Source organism: Daphnia carinata, chromosome 9 (genome assembly GCF_022539665.2).
Source record: "Daphnia carinata strain CSIRO-1 chromosome 9, CSIRO_AGI_Dcar_HiC_V3, whole genome shotgun sequence".
Classification (NCBI taxonomy): domain Eukaryota; kingdom Metazoa; phylum Arthropoda; class Branchiopoda; order Diplostraca; family Daphniidae; genus Daphnia; species Daphnia carinata.
In genome coordinates this window covers 5,602,841-5,618,685 of record NC_081339.1, presented here as the reverse complement: position 1 = coordinate 5,618,685, position 15,845 = coordinate 5,602,841, and the positions used below count along the sequence as shown (strand labels likewise).

The 15,845-nt window shown below is 38.4% G+C and overlaps 5 protein-coding genes and 2 long non-coding RNA genes across 21 annotated transcripts; 3 read left to right on the top strand and 4 right to left on the bottom strand.

The window, feature by feature from the left end:
- Window positions 1–3,197: 3,197 nt before the first annotated feature.
- LOC130689020 (uncharacterized) lies at window positions 3,198–5,229 on the bottom strand. 13 transcript variants are annotated; one of them, XR_009000622.2, is made up of 8 exons: window positions 5,116–5,218; window positions 4,917–5,012; window positions 4,576–4,783; window positions 4,433–4,515; window positions 4,330–4,356; window positions 4,144–4,261; window positions 3,726–4,065; window positions 3,198–3,653 (listed from the first exon to the last, which is right to left on the bottom strand). It is a non-coding gene; the product is annotated as an uncharacterized LOC130689020 (long non-coding RNA). The 13 variants fall into 13 exon arrangements; XR_009000614.2 differs by having other exon boundaries at window positions 4,850–5,226; XR_009421695.1 differs by having other exon boundaries at window positions 4,917–5,226.
- A 533-nt stretch (window positions 5,230–5,762) lies between these two features.
- Window positions 5,763–6,358, bottom strand: LOC130689021 (uncharacterized). The gene is made up of 3 exons (XR_009000623.2): window positions 6,245–6,358; window positions 6,140–6,189; window positions 5,763–6,064 (listed from the first exon to the last, which is right to left on the bottom strand). It is a non-coding gene; the product is annotated as an uncharacterized LOC130689021 (long non-coding RNA).
- Window positions 6,359–6,600: 242 nt separating this feature from the next.
- LOC130688967 (oligosaccharyltransferase complex subunit ostc-like) lies at window positions 6,601–7,388 on the top strand. The gene is made up of 4 exons (XM_057511988.2): window positions 6,601–6,848; window positions 6,920–6,993; window positions 7,050–7,267; window positions 7,329–7,388. Exons 1-4 carry the CDS (start codon window positions 6,707–6,709, stop codon window positions 7,345–7,347), a joined length of 453 nt encoding a protein of 150 aa, XP_057367971.1. The 5' UTR covers window positions 6,601–6,706; the 3' UTR covers window positions 7,348–7,388.
- A 170-nt stretch (window positions 7,389–7,558) lies between these two features.
- LOC130688965 (COA8 family protein Y39B6A.34, mitochondrial-like) lies at window positions 7,559–8,305 on the bottom strand. Its single transcript, XM_057511986.1, has 3 exons — window positions 8,160–8,305; window positions 7,902–8,099; window positions 7,559–7,844 (listed from the first exon to the last, which is right to left on the bottom strand). The coding sequence occupies exons 1-3, from the start codon at window positions 8,229–8,231 to the stop codon at window positions 7,611–7,613; spliced, it is 504 nt and encodes a 167-aa protein (XP_057367969.1). The 5' UTR covers window positions 8,232–8,305; the 3' UTR covers window positions 7,559–7,610.
- A 13-nt stretch (window positions 8,306–8,318) lies between these two features.
- On the top strand, window positions 8,319–9,049 carry LOC130688966 (large ribosomal subunit protein mL66-like). The gene is made up of 3 exons (XM_057511987.2): window positions 8,319–8,464; window positions 8,533–8,687; window positions 8,769–9,049. Exons 1-3 carry the CDS (start codon window positions 8,362–8,364, stop codon window positions 8,997–8,999), a joined length of 489 nt encoding a protein of 162 aa, XP_057367970.1. The 5' UTR covers window positions 8,319–8,361; the 3' UTR covers window positions 9,000–9,049.
- A 12-nt stretch (window positions 9,050–9,061) lies between these two features.
- Window positions 9,062–12,588, bottom strand: LOC130688949 (proteasome subunit alpha type-1-like). 3 transcript variants are annotated; one of them, XM_059496938.1, is made up of 7 exons: window positions 11,267–11,407; window positions 10,284–11,203; window positions 10,118–10,222; window positions 9,863–10,056; window positions 9,646–9,795; window positions 9,270–9,585; window positions 9,062–9,171 (listed from the first exon to the last, which is right to left on the bottom strand). In XM_059496938.1, exons 2-7 carry the CDS (start codon window positions 10,845–10,847, stop codon window positions 9,076–9,078), a joined length of 1,425 nt encoding a protein of 474 aa, XP_059352921.1. In that variant the 5' UTR covers window positions 10,848–11,203; window positions 11,267–11,407; the 3' UTR covers window positions 9,062–9,075. The 3 variants fall into 3 exon arrangements, with proteins under 3 accessions (XP_059352921.1, XP_057367936.1, XP_057367966.1); XM_057511953.2 differs by having other exon boundaries at window positions 10,284–11,200; window positions 11,267–11,406; XM_057511983.2 differs by lacking the exons at window positions 9,062–9,171; window positions 9,270–9,585; window positions 9,646–9,795; window positions 9,863–10,056; window positions 10,118–10,222 and adding exons at window positions 11,482–11,691; window positions 11,763–12,173; window positions 12,468–12,588 and having other exon boundaries at window positions 11,044–11,203; window positions 11,267–11,410.
- Window positions 12,589–13,037: 449 nt separating this feature from the next.
- LOC130688958 (uncharacterized) lies at window positions 13,038–15,757 on the top strand. The gene is made up of 10 exons (XM_057511977.2): window positions 13,038–14,018; window positions 14,106–14,149; window positions 14,229–14,358; window positions 14,429–14,461; window positions 14,555–14,593; window positions 14,657–14,802; window positions 14,880–14,990; window positions 15,057–15,154; window positions 15,219–15,314; window positions 15,384–15,757. Exons 1-10 carry the CDS (start codon window positions 13,808–13,810, stop codon window positions 15,634–15,636), a joined length of 1,161 nt encoding a protein of 386 aa, XP_057367960.1. The 5' UTR covers window positions 13,038–13,807; the 3' UTR covers window positions 15,637–15,757.
- The last annotated feature ends 88 nt before the right edge of the window (window positions 15,758–15,845 follow it).

The following is a 15,845-nucleotide window of genomic DNA, read 5'->3' as shown; positions in this document are numbered from 1 at the left end:
ATTCCTTAGCAATTGAAAATGACAAAATTTTTCAAATGGTTGGTTTTTGAACCACTAGATGTCTCTCGTTCCGATCAAAATTTTAAGCCCGACAAAAAAATAAGCCCGACTTTTTAATTTTTCTTTTAAACAGGTATTCAGGGCTGATTATCACCCATCTGGCAGCGTTGGTTGATTTCGTCTGTTTCAATACAGTGCCTCGTGTTGACATAAGTGAGGGGAGGTGCAAGTGATTAAAGGAATTACGTTTCTTACAATTTACAGTAGAGTAAGGAGGGAAAAGTAAAGATTCTTTTACCGATTTACTAAGCAGCAAATCAAGTTTTCGACCATTCTGATTCTCATTCTACAGGCTTTGCTTTTTTGCAATGTTAATAATGCTAAAGTGAAACACAGTGAAACACAACTTTGTGGAAAACGAAGATCCCTTACTCAGAAAACCTGTTTGAACAACGGAAGCATTCTTGAATCAGACTGCTTCAGTTTATATCGAAGACCTATTGCTTGTCATGCCCTGTGACCAACTTCACAGGACTACATTGTTAGTTGGTATCACTTTACAAAGCCAAATAGGTGTAACAAAATGCAATTTTGTAAATTTTTTATACAGAATTATTTTAATGCTTTGTTTCATTGTACAGTAAATTTATATTACATGCCTAGTATGAAAGAGATCAAGTATATTACCGAAATTGGCTATCTCAGTTTGCAACTTCCGAACTCCTCAGTCTGTCATTCTGATGCAGAGATCCTGAAAGAAGTTGGAACGTTTTGAACCGTCTCAGCCAATAAGTCTGTCTCTTTTTTGTGCCTGGAAACCCATGATTACAACTAATTAAAATGCCATTTATTGTATTATTTGCATAGGTATTAGAAAATAGGTAGTTGCTTAATGATTAGTTTCTTCGCTGCCCGTCAACTTACCATCCAAGCAAGCACTATGTCTGTCAAACCATTAGCTGAATACAGTTAATACCAGTAGTTCACCAAAACAAGAGGTAAAGAAGGATTGCACCGATCCTTATTGAATTTATATTGATAGGCAAACGTTTTAAAATTAATTCGTGTTTCGTTTTCTTTAAATAGGTTAAGAATCATACTGAATCAAAAGAGGTATCTAGTCGAACCAAATTTCATAATGATAACGGTTGGAAGCCCGAAGGAATTTTTGAAAAATGCCTCCTGCCCATTACCTTCAGTCGTTGCTGCTGCCTGAAAACAAAGTATTAAAATTTATATAAATTGAAGTGCATATCTGGGCTCCCTTCTTTTCTGTGGCCCCGTTTCCCTTAAATTTTTAATAAGCCCGTAGGGGGTCATGCCCCTACTGTGATCAGCAGTAAACGGTTGTGAGTGCGCTGTCCGGAAAGGGGGGGGGTCCCCATGGTTCGATGATATCATTGGAGGGCTGTGGGGCTACCCAAAAATCCGAATTAACGGTTAATCGCTCACGTAAAAGCTTGTCCGCGACCTTCGCTCTTCTTCCGGCTTCTCTTAGCCACGCACCGGGTAATCTCCCCGGTGAGTCAACTGAGGTAGTGTCTCCCCCTACCTTGGTTGACAGCAACTTTGAAATCGGCAATTTTGCCCTTTCAAAGTTGCAAGTCTTTAAATTGTGCCTAATATTGTCAATACAAATTCTTTAAAAACAATTACATATTTTGCTTTTTTTACTTTCGTGCTGTTGTTGCTCTGTTTACTAATGTGAACATTTCCTTACTTATGTCGCAATGACATTTTATGGACGTATACGTTATATTTTCAATTTTTGCTGTTCCCATTTATGGGAGGATATGTTGCTGTTAGACGACTTCATTGTTTATGGACCAATGCACTTTAATCTCACTTCATGGAGATTGTACTACTTTTAATACTTTTAATGCATTAATGATTTTGATTTGTATACTTGCGTAGTATTTCTAATTTGACATTTTGAGTTACATATATTTATTCAATTTCATTTTGACTCTTTAGGGGATTGAACCCTTGATTTCTAGCGTGCGACGCCAATGCTCAACCATAGCGCCACGAGTCTTGTAAGATAGGTAACTATTTTTCCATGTCTTTTGAAGGAAACCTATTTGCACTTGTAATAATATTGTTGTGCGTCCCAACGCAATTTAATATTTCCGTCTCAGAATGTCACCTATAAATACAATACAGTGATTCATTTTTCGTACAAAGAAATATTATCTACAGTAGGAAACGTAACTCAATCCTCTGGCACATAGGATCCATACGTGACTCGAACTCTTGACTTTCGATTCCCGTAGTCAGATGCTCTACCTCAGAGCTATTAGTATCACATAATCTCCCGTAGCGTGCGAATACGCTACAGCGTAACGTAAAATAAGAAACAGTCGGGCTTATATTTTAAACCTGACTATACATCAGATGGCCGTGCATGATAAGGTTATAATAATAGTATGTGGTATATCTTCATGCTATGATCTATATTTACCAGGTATACCTTCCCATTAGCGTGATACATAATGCTAGTAGTCTCTGTTAACGAAGTAGTGTAATAAGTATATCAATTCGCGCGATCAACCAACAATAAAATAAAAAAACAAGCACGAAAGAAGCCACTACACCATTTCATATATGATCAAAATGCTTAAAATGTTTGGCATATTAATGCTCATTTTTTAGTTTTTGCGAAGTTGAAAAAAAAATATACCGGAAGTGACCGGAAGTAGCCTATATATCCAGAAATACTGGGCTCACAACAAAACGAATATGATTTTCGTGATCCTCGTGAAATTTAAGGTGTGTCTGACCTATTTTGACCTGTTTTTGGCGAAAAGTCTAATTTGGCCAAAATCGCGATTTTTCCTGAACTATAGTTCAGGGAAATTTGCGATTTTTGACGATTTTCGGGTATTTCCTACTGACACATGAATTCGACCCCAAATTTCACGAGGATTACGAAAATGTGGTTCTTTTTTCATTCAGACCAATAGATAGTGAGTTATTAAGCATTTTCAAACCGGAAGTTGTACTGAAAGTTAAAATTTAGAAAATTTAAAAAATGAACTATGTTCTTCTTTACAAGGTATAGAAGATCTGAGCAGTTTCAAACGTTAACTATAGTAAATTAATACAACATAGCCTTTTAAAGTTGTTGAAGTTCAGTTTTCAGGTATGACTCATATACCACTTTAGAGCAATACCATACACATAATAAACCAGGCAAATATTTCAAGACCCTCACCTTTATTTGATATCCATCAGATTTAATTAGCTTCACACGATTACACTCCTAAGTTTACACTATTATTAAATAAAAACCTACAGCACAAGCACAATTCTGATACAACTTTTCATAACAATGATTTCGGACATCTGGCGGCCGTAGTTAGACTTTGTAAAGCCAGACTTCGTAAATATGTCAATAGCCGTCTCATCGTTTGCTTAAGATAATTTGTGTACCAAATAACATTAGAATCCTATAGATTCTTCCAATTAATCGGTGAAATGTTACGATGTCACTCGCAAGATAGAAACTGAAGTTCTAGCAATTGCTAGTGAATTTTTTCTTCCAGATAGTTGGCCCAAAGCTGGTATAGCCACCATGTCCCAGCTTTGAGAGAATACTACTTGTATGCAGTGGCACAGGCTGTGCGATTAGAATATGTCGATTTGAGTGTAGACTATGGATTGCATAACTATGTCAGCTACAATTACCAATATATATATATATATATTTAAACATTTACACCCACCTGACAGAGGAAATCCTCTTGTGCAGAATAACTTCTTTGTTTTTCTTGTCTGCCAGGTTTTCCTTTTCACAGTATATCTTTGTGGAACGAGTGAATGGTTTCTTGTGGAAGGCCTTTCCAGTCACCTCACTTTGTCATTTTACACAGTGCTAACTATAAGAGATGTTCAGAGTTGAATTCAACGTACACATTGTAATTACTAACTGATATACATTCCTGCTATTGGTTTAAGGTAACCTTTCCTTTGCTAACCATTTTTTTCCTCCAAATTAACAGCTTTATGCCTTTTGCCCCCACATTTCGATGCCCAGTTCATTCCTCATCTTCAATTTTCTGGTCACTGTAAAAAAAAATAGTTCATATCACACTTACATAAAACATTTCATGCGCGTAGATATAAATGTGTGTACACCATTACAATAAGCTGAATTTGAAGCGTCACGCAATCGATGTTGTAAACGGGTTGGCTGTACGGCAATCACTATGTATTCTCTCGCAGTAGCTTTTTTTTTTATACTAAAGAAGAAAATTTGGTTCTGTAGGCAAAAAAAAAAGATAAAAAAGGAAACACCAAGCAGCTAAACAGTAGAAACTATGAACTTACCAATCATTCAAGCACAATATTTTACAACTTTAAAAAGAGAGGATTCAATTTTTACACACAAATCAAAATGGAATGGTCGTTATGTCTTCGAAGAAGCCCATACCTTGATTTAGGATAATTCACTTTCATTATCCAACTATTATTCTCGAAGGAAGCTTTTCCAGGTAGAACTTCATTCAACCCTTGCTGGTAATTTCAGTGATCAATTCCTTGAAGTCAATGGGAATATTGTTAATACTTTTTTACCATGAAATTTTTAATGGAAGCCATTTAGGGGTAGAAATCCAGTAGCTCATGTCAGTTCCAATGCACCATTATCATGAAGTTCTTTTCCCTGCATAAATTTCATCTGCAGCAAATGGCTCTACATCTAATATGCCTATATTAAACACATACCACAAGAAAGGGCTGCAAACAACACCACATGGGACACACAACACATATCCTATACAACCTGCAGAAAGAAATTCATATGTACCTTATGAAATCACTGAAACCTATTAACTCATTTGCGATATACAAAATTTGATACAATTTTCGGCTGACTTGTTTAAAACGTGCATGGCGGAGAACTCGAAAGTTCTTACGACAAAGAAATTCCAGAACAGCACTAGACGAAGCAGATGTAACTATGATGGCAACTGATGGTAATTTGAGTTTCGTCTGTTTGACGCCCCTGGAAGCTATGACATAATAAAACAAAAGCATCTCTGAGATTTCTTTTGCACAATTTTTGTTTTGAATAAATCCATACAACCCTAAGGTCCTTGATTGGGCTGATTTTACCTGGCAATCACGGTTATAACAGAAATTATAGCCTTAACCTTCTTCTACGATGTTACAATTTAAAGTTATGGCCGGTTTACTTATAGGTTCCCAAACAACTACGTTTAGAGAAACAGTTGGCGGCCATCTATTAACTAGCCTCCAACGTGCTGCCATCCAGTAACGCCATAGTACGCATCCACTTTAAAGTTGTTTCCGAATTCGTTAACAGGTATTTCCGATATTTGTTTTATACAATGGAACTTGGCGTTCCAGAATAATCTCTGCTGGCGAACAACATTATTTGCGCCCAAAATTCTCTTTAGTGAGACCAACATCCTTGAAAACAAAACGTATTCCATCACCTGAAGAATGCTGCAATACAAATCCTTCACTTGTCAAAAAATATTGTTGGGGGCTAATCCTGTGATCTGTAGCCTCCAGGGATTGTAATCTGATATTATGAAGTGTCACCATCATAGCTGATTTCTATAGTTTAAATGTAACTGAACCTCACTATAGTTGATCAGCAAATGACGTGGTGTACAGCAATCCATATTGGCCACTTAAAACCTAAAAATTCTCACAGATTGGATGCTGGCAGGAACCATCCTAGAAGTACAATTTTTGATCATATTTAATTACCAATACTGAATGTTTGAGCTTTAAATCGTGTTTAATAAATGGAAGGTCTATGAGCTCCACACAGAAAATAAAACTGACAATAAAGCCACTTAAAACCCAATGTTATTGCTACCTCTAATTACTGCATGTGTCATTTCTTCTCCAGCTGGAAATAGTTTAGATACACAAATATTGGTAACACCACAATTTTCAGACTAGTGGTAGCATACATACTTGCACCTTGAAGCAGCTTTTGCACGAGGCTTCTACACAGCTAATGTAGCCATTGTTTCCTACATTGTTCTCAAGGTTTGCAGCTTAACAGACTGGAATCTAAAGTGGCGAACTACTCACCAGGTTGAGAAAATACCAACATGACGAATTAGCTTTCGTAGGAAATTTTGCAGTGCAAGTTACTTACGTCGCTTTTGTTTCAAGAAACAAATGGTCCCGCCAATAGCTCTGAAATTACTACGTATCGCTTTTAACGCTGTTCTTTTCGTGAAGAAATGTGTTTTTAACTTACCTAAATCACATTAATTCATTTCAGTATATCAAATTTTGCAGGGATTATGTATTTAAGTGAGATAACACACAGCAAGAACCACATGTCTGAGTTAAACACGCGGCTTGGCTCAAAAAGGGATTTTCCCTTAACTTCCCCTGGTGGTTCTTCGTGGTCTCACATCACACATTACAATAGGGACGCAATTTAAGAATTTTTTAAAATTTGAATAAATATTTCACTAAAATAGATGGATATTATTAATTAAATTCTTTAATCCTAATTATTATCATATACTATTGCTTTTTATTTTTTTATTTGTACTTTTGTAAAAAGTTGCATCGGTGTCACAGTAATAGCAATCTAGTAGCAATAATAGTAATCTGTCAGTTGTCGCTACGTGGCGTGTATCTGTTGCTGCTGTAACCGGTTCATTTTGGACCAATTGTTCTGTAGACCAAATATTTCTGGAAGACGCTTTATATGATGGAAATTCTATATAGCGTTCCTTTTTCCATCTTAGAGGTACCTAATTTGAAGATAAGAAAACCTTCATGGCTTCATCAGCCTTCAGCAATGACAGTGTTCTCAATAGTGCTGTTGTCGTACTTCATGGTGACGGGAGGTGTGTCCAAGCTATTATTTGTTGGTATACAGCTCGAAACAAAGATAAAAGGTTAATACTTTTCAAAATAGGTATCATCTATGATGTAATTGTGGAGCCACCCTCAATCGGTTCCACAACAGATGAACGTGGCCATTCCCGCCCAGTGAGTTTTCAATATTACATCCTGTAGATAAAATAAATTTTCCATGCTGCTCATAGGTTGCCTTCATGCCCTACAGAGTGAATGGCCAGTACATATTGGAAGGACTTGCCTCCAGCTTCATGTTTACTTTAGGTGGATTAGGTTATGTAATCCTAGACCAAACTCAATCTACGACTATGCCAAAATTCAACCGATTACTTCTAATATTTCTTGGATTTATTTGTATTGTTATCTCATTTCTCACTACATGGATTTTCATGAGAATGAAGCTACCGTAAGTTATTCTTACCCTGACTTACTCATGAAAAGGTTTAATCCACCATAATTTTGTTTAGAGGCTATCTTCAATCTTAAATTTGCTGGTGAACAAAGAAAAATACAGTTAATTACACATTTCTATTTGCTTTTCTGATATTTTTCATACTGAGCTGTGGTAAACTGTTGTGCCAAAGGTATTACCATGAAGTATACCTGAAGCATAAGGTATACATCATGATATTAACAAGTTCTGCTTTGTATCAGAAGCTTTGTGGAAGATGGTGCACATAATGAATCAACTGTCAAATTCACTGAAATAATATTTATTCATTTAGGCTGAACTGATGAGTCTGAATAACTTACATGAAAGAAACCTGTTTCTTAAGCCTACTTAAATTAGCTTTAATTCCAGGCCATAGAAGACTAATGTTTTTCTTGTGCCATTCAATGTTATATCTCAAGTGTTTTTCCCTGTTTTCATCCAGGAATGCTCTGTAAAAGTCTGATAAATCATCAGCAGTTAGAGGCTGTCCCGTTACATTGGCATCATTACCCCTCCTTTCCATAGCTGACATGACAAACTGTTCTTTGGCCTGGTCAGGAACACACTTAAAAAAACCATTTGCAATAAAAACAGTCACAATCGTTACCTGATTAAACTGAATGTTATGGGCAGTCCAAAACATGTGATTCCAATCTTGCACCAAAGCACGTTTAAGTCTGTATTCTTTTTCATGTGCAGTCTCATCAGGAGGGATGTAGAATGTAATAAGGCGAAGACTAGATTTCGGGTCGGGAGGTCCATAGACATCAGATGTACCGGCTACTTCTGCCACTATTTCTGATGCCTTCCAAAATGCTACTGTGGACTAAGCATATCTCAAAAATAATTATGATAAATATGTTACCTTGCTAGAAAAACCGCGATAAGCCAAAAGACCAATACGTCTCCCAATACGTCTACAAGGAACCATCGTCATCCTAAAATATAAACACTTCGTTTCGTGTCGTGTCCCGTAAGTGCTGAGTGGTGTCGAGGGTTCTACGGGAAAGCGTTTTCGCCAACGTCCGACAGGTGGTGTGACCGCTCAAGGGTAAAAAGGAAACAACATGGCTCTGCGAACCTTAACTACAATAGGCCGGAAAATTTCAGAATGGAATCTCTTAAAGACTACATCAATTTTCGTTACGAAAACTCGCAATCTGAAACAAGGCAAGTTTTTTTCCCGTGGGAGATTAATTTTTCTAAATCCATAATACTGATCATGCATTTATCACTAGTTACACAGAGCGAAACATCAGACGGTACATTAGTGATAGCCGGTACTTACGTTCCTTCAGACAGAACGAGTATTTTGGTCACAGTTAAGCTAGACCATGAAACGCCCTGCAGTGCTTGTTACATGTGCAAACTTAATCTTGATATCAAACATACGGTGAAACCCCCATTTCTATTCAGTTTTACATGTTAACTTCACCGCCTCCAAGCTAAAATGTTAATTATTTTTTGTTCATAGGATGTCCTGATACTTAGTCAATTTCTGAGGACAGATGGATGTATGCTCCCTCGGAGGATTACAGGATTGTGCAAAAGGCAGCAGAAGCGTATTGGAACAATGGTGACCATGGCTCAGAAGGCTGGCCTCATGTCCAACATAAATCCATCATGGAGCCACAAGGACCCCAGAAAAAGATTTGGATGGAAAAAATGGAATTCCTATTGGGATGAAACAACCATAAAATGCTAGAAAATTACCATTCAGAAATGCAGTATAATAAAGAAAATTCATAAATTTGATATATCACCTCCTATTTTTTAATACTCTATATTAGACATTCCATTGGTTCATTATCCTGGTTTGTTAGTTGCTCCAGATTAAATTTTGCTTCAGCTAAATCGTCACACAATGACAAAGATGCCTGAAATTCAGATAAAATAAATATAGTAGCAATATTGCGCAAGTTACAAAATTAAGCTAAGCTCAGTAACACAGCTTAAATGATTCAAATTAACTTACAAGCAGCAGTGCTTTCCCTTCTTGTATCCTACCATCAAGTAAAGCCAAGACAGCCAAATTATTGCAGGCTTCACAATGATTTGCGTTAATGCGTCGGGTCAGTTTCCAACAGAGCTCTGCCAGTTGCAAGTCTCCCGTTGCCAGACCTACGTGGCCGGCGTTGTACCATATCATGGCCAGCAAGTCATCTTTCACTGCAATACCAAAGGCATTTTCAATGCACGGAATGACCATGTCGAACTGCTGTGTTTTTAGACAGCATAAGGCAATATTGCAGAATACTTCTGCAGTATGTATTCCCATTTGAAGAAGCCGCCTTTAAGAAAAGTCACCAATGTAGCTTAATCATTCGTTTGTTGGGAGTATTTTAAACCACCTGTAAAGCACAAGGGCCCATTCCGGCTGAGCAGTATAGAAGAAGAATGCTGCAATACATGCCACTGCTTCTGTGTTGCTACAGTCGTAATTTAAGATTTCCTTGTAAGTCGAAACGGAGTTCTCCGATTTTTGCAGATCTTCGTATATCCTAATTTGTTCATGCATCCAATTACCCAATCTGACTTTTGCAAAATTTATTGGAAAATTTGTTTTACCTAGCTATTGCCGATAGGATGACTGTATCCTTGGGAAATTTTTTCAAACCCATTTTATATATCTCGAGGGCTGCCATCGGTTGATCAATGATCAGATAAGATTTTGCAATTAGCAGCACACCGTCTGTATTATTCATTTCGATATGCCAATTCGAGGTCGTCTGAACTATTTGGCGAACAAGTCCCAGTCGTACCTTTAACACACTTGGGTTAATTTTAGTTTGTACTACCGAATCATAAAAAAGTTATTCATACCAAACACCTAGCAATGGCACATTTCCAGTAATGGTTTTTCTCGTTTTTGTTGTACGAGTGAAGAATAGATACGCTTTGCTGGGCTTGACTTGCCAGTTCCAATGCCTAGACAATGTTAATATATTTTTAATAATGAGAATAAAGTTACATGGAAAGATAAACTTACACTTTTGACATCTCCTTGCACGAAGTAGAGATATTCAAAAAGAGGCTTGGCCAGTTGAGACGAAGCCGCATATTGAGCTAGATTTATTCGCGCCACGTTGATGAATGATTCAGCTTCGGTTGACAACGAAGCTGTTCCTAATCTACTTAGTAACCGACTAGTTTGAGCTCGACTTTTTGCTGTACCTTGGCTATTACTAACATCATGTGACCCTCCTAAGCCACTGTGGTTAAGACGAACCACTCCACTGAACGGTCGACATTGAGTTGGGGGTCTGTTGTCAGAAGCTGTGCTTTTGTCTCGTTTAGCTGTTTTGATAGATGCTACCGTAGACGTACCATTTGGTGCGGTTCTTGTCCAATGGTTCTCGGCAGAAGTGGCTTCGGCTAAACTTTCCAAAACCTCGGTGTCATCATATGCCACTCGCTGAGTCAAGGCTCGAACTTTCAGTATCCATGCCGCCCGGTGCTGGCCATTTTCTTGTAAAATGTCTGTACACACTTGTGCACATTGAATAAAGTTGCGTTTTCGATAAAGACTCACTGCTATATAAAAGGGGTCCATCCCAATAGGTATCGCTCTCTTTCTAAGCTACCTCTATATAAGCACAGTTCAAAACAAGGTTTACATAAGAGTTCGCTGATGTTATTGTTCTTACAGCAACGCGTTACCATGGTAATGGGAAACCTGAGGCAAAATGACTCAAAAATCTGGTCCACATCAATTGAATTTTTAGTCACGTAACGTGTCAAAAATGTCGTCCAGTTAATAATGTATTGCGCGCAATACCAGAAAATGGACATTCAAAATCACCTTGTCTCATGTTTGGATCAGTCTTTACCACTGTGTGGTTCCACGTCCATTTCAACTGACATGCCTGGATCTTGGGGAGCTGCTGTAGATTCACCAACCGGAACCTCCTTATTAAATCACAGTTTGTTCGTACACAATTTCTGCTCATGTACTCGTAAGTATCGTTATACCTTTAAATCTCCTTCGACGTCCGGAGGTAGTGGCCTTCCACCACGACGATCCTCCTTATCCAGACCAGCTAGAAAAGATTCGACGCCACCATCATCGTAAATGGTGAAATCCATTCCTTTGCCGACAACACCGATCGAGACGTTCTGTGATTTAAAAAAAGGAATTACACGTTAGCTCATCAAATTACATATGGAACCAAATAACTGTAAAGTGCCTTGGATGTAAGCTCGACTTCGTTGGGTAGAGTATCGCGAAGAGCTCGTAGTCCATGACGCACTAAATCCTCAACAGAGCAGTCAAGAAACTCGGTCAAGTGTTTTTCCAGGTAAGTGCGGGCTGATTGTGATCGAGCCCCGATGGCCATGGCCTTGCAATCAAAATATGTAGCAGACGGGCAAGTCTGGTAGATATGTGGCCCTTTGTCCTGTGACAAAGTGGATAAAATATTTAGTATTGTGATGGAAAAAGAAATTATATTGTAAAATGTTTACTAACATCGTAGCCGGCAACAAGAAGGCCAACACCATATGGACGGCGGTCGTAGCGTTGTGTGCAAACTTGAAGCTTGTTACCCAAATTACTAATGAGTCTTGAAACGGGTAGAGGTTCATCGTGAGCATAGCGATGATTGAGGCACTCGGTTCGCATATAGCGACTGAGGAATCGAGCATCAGCAGTCAACCCAGCAATGGTCATACCCATGTGAGTGTCAATTGGAATAATCTTTTTTTGGTAGGCTGACAATTCTGAAGTGGCTCGCTTAAGTGCAACAATTGCAGCATGAGTCTTGCTTTTCAGACCAATTGTAGCTGATCCCTGCTTGACGGCCTCCATAGCATACTCAACTTGGTGGATTCTTCCCTGTGGGCTCCACACTGTGACATCGTTGTCATACTGGTTGCGAAACTGCAAAATATAGGAAAGAAACAATCAGAATGTGGATAGAAAAGAAATGTTAGTGGGGGAAACCAATTTAGCAGATAAGTATTAATGACAACACGAGAAACACAGAAGTAAACACGAGACAAAATTTTAAAATCTCCAGGAATATCTTAATCCAATAGTTTAAATTGATACGTGTAAAATAAAATACAGTCTTGACGAATGACTGCCACAACTTTCACAACGATGGTCTCTTCAACAAAATATGAATTTAAAAATTTTCTTGGTGTATGAAGAACTTTTAAAAGCTGTATTTACCATGGTTTACCGCTGTATGAGGTTAACTTTTTAGTTGTTTAGAACTTGGAGCCGGGAATCCAAAAACGAAAAATATGAATTAATGCTGAGTCGCGGTGTCACTACCGTCAAACTTTTGTGGACAAGAATCGAATACGGGTGCCTTACATAATGAAGCCTCTTCTTACTATAGCAACTTTTTTCAATATCGAAATATTATGTTAACTGCCAAGTGCTAGCCTGCTACGCCAGATTGGCTATGATATTATTTGTTTATGTGTTCAATAAAAAAGTAAATTTTTTATAGGAATATATCAATTTACCATTATTTACATCTCATCAGCCTAATTCACAACTTCACATCAATAATGGGGATTTGTTTCTCAATCCTTCAAACAGTTTCAACACGTTTTAAAATAAATTTTTCTTCTGAAACCATAACTTAAATCATAATGCAAACTTTATGAAAGTGCAAAAGAAATGGGTTATGCAAAAGTCCTTGTCATTGGTGCAAACTGCGCGCCGTTTTGTCGTCTGAGCTGAATTTCGTCATTCGTTGTAAGTCCTTCTACGTGACTACTTGACAAGGATGTGTGAAAAGGCAAAACAAAGACATTGAATTAAAATTTGTCCTTTCTAATAAGGAAGAATGAATCATTCGAGACGGATTTTCACAACCGGAAGAATCGTTCAGCAGCCAAGGCAGATAACAGGGTAGTCATTATCGCATCCGTTTGAGTAAAATATCCGCATGAAATTTTACGCTACCACAATGTATTAACAAATCCTTTAACAAAAACAAGACACAGTCATGGTCATAATTGGAGGGAAAGTGCACGGATGTTAGCTAACCGCTTTCTCTTATAAAAAAAAGTTTTACTGTCGAACACTTTCACCCCAACATGATTTTTGTAAAATGCACTGCCCCAAGGAGTCCATCCAACTTTTAATCTTCTAGTTTACGCTGTGCGAGGAGCTGGAACGTTCTGTCGTCCTCTACGCGTGTACGTAACCAGTTGCTTTGATTTATCTTCAAATAAGTGATTTTGAATTTTGTTGTTCCGCCTATCACGATACGCTCTTTGTCGTGGCCTTTCTGCGCAGAAGCAAGCAAACCTTCCTGGTTCCACCCAGTCATCGAGTCAATTACTGAACGATTGAAAGCCGAGATAGCTCGACTTTGTAAACGGGAAATGACCGCGTAAAAACCCATTAGACCGCCGACGAAACGAGTGACAGTCAACTGCTACCACCGATCTGATTCCAGTCAACAACTACACCCCGGGGCTGACGCTACAAAACTTCTTTGTGAAACGCTCAATTCATAAGTTATTTGTACGAGGCTATTGCAAACAAACGATATGGTGATCATCCAGTGCTTTCAACGGCGTTGGGTTACGTTCTTTGCTGTCGTTTGTGTTTTAACGTGTTACTCGGAGATTGTTGAGGCGCAGCAAAACTGGTTTAAACCAGCTGCGACAACGAGAAGACCAATAGCAACAACGACCACCAGCAGCAAGATCAAAAGGTATCCTGAAGCCAGGAAACCAGCGGCGGTCGTCTTTCCAGAAGGTATGTATATTTATTCAAAGCTTTAACCTTTAATGACACGTATGGTGCCGGTGTTACTTAGTTCTCAATTTCGACATATTGTCGCAGATGGACAAGGTGCTGAAACTCCAGTCAACAAGATGCATCAACAGGTAAAAACGATGAAACATTTTCTTACGTCGTAAACATTCATTTTCATAACTTACACTTTTAAATGAATCTTGTTTAAAGATCCCTTTAAGCTTGTTGAACCAGTTGAACGAAGCAACAGACTGGACTGAATTTCTCCAGTACGTTGACAACGTAACAATTGTGCAAGGTGACGGTGACACCCCTAACGTTTACGGATGGGATGTTGACGGTAAGTTCAATTAGATTTGTATCATTTGCAACAATGTTACGATACCTAAAGTATTTGCAAACTACTACAGGGCGCACAAAGGATCCTAATGGAGCAGAAAGAGGTACGACACAAAATTCACATGTCTTTTGTTAAGAAACTTAGTATACCTGCTGTATCCAGAATTGCTTAACTAATAGATACCATGTTAAACCAGATGGTAGCGTTCCGGCAAAAGCAGCCCACTGCATCCCTGGTAGGCAGTTGAGTCTGAACAAAAATTTGCGTTCAAAGTCTTTTAACGTATATTCTTAACTAGAGTTGCAAACCGTGCCGTTGGTATCCAACTCGGATTCTTCGGTTCTTTTCTATCCGACGTGCACACGAGTCGAACGATGTGGCGGCTGTTGCAGTTCAGATCTTCTCGTCTGCGAGCCCATCAAAACTGAGATCGTACATTTCCAGGTGCTCTATCCTTTTAACTTTACATTACTGACAAATGTCGGCTTAACAATCTGTTGTTTTTTTTTTGTATGCATTAGGTGCTGAAAACTCAATACGCAGGTGGCAGTCGGATGAAGTTTGCCGGAAAAGAAATCGTGCCTGTCGAGAAACATACGGCCTGCAAATGTCAGTGCAAAGTCAAAGAATCGGTATGAAGTCTTAAAAGTTATTATTAGATAATTAATTCAATTGCCCGCAATTTCCTTCTGTTGCAGCACTGCACGGTTAATCAGGAATACGTGCCAGGAGCTTGTCGTTGTGAATGTTCCAATATCGATGACCGTCGTAAATGCGAATCAGACAACCAAACTAGGTAATCCTAGCAATAATTAGTTCTAACTGTTTTACCTTACTCTTTTTGTGTGCAACACCATCAGGTACTGGGATTCAAGGAACTGCATTTGCAGATGCCGTGATAATGGAGTCAACTCCCAGTGCTCAACGGGATTCTATTTTAACGAAGACGTTTGCAAGTCGGTTACGAATAACTTAAATGTATAAGCAATGAATAAAGAAACCTATTTTCTTGTCTTTGGGATTAGATGCACGCCGTGGGTGTTTCAACGGAGAGATTTCGATTTGGGTGTTGACTTTGAAGAAGAAGACAGCCGTCAACCTGTCGTCATTCCCCAATACAACGATATTTCAGTGAACCGTCGGCCAGCAATGCCATCCCGACCAATCTACAAGGAAGAAGATAATTACAAAGAAGAGGAAAAGAAATCAAGACCAGTTGAGCGATTTCAGTTTGCCAATAGCTGGAATCTCCAGAACAGCAGGACACGTCAACCCTAATTGAGATTGGCTGCATTATTACTACATTACTAAAATATTATGCTTTTGTGTGTTGTACTCCACATTATATTTGCGCTGCTGAGTTTGCTGATTGAACGGCGATGAATTGTTTTACATGCCATTATTGAAATTTTACTAAAAAATTTAAATTACTGTGTGACACGTCGATAGAAATGACGAACGTGACTTGTTCTGGAACGTGTCGATTG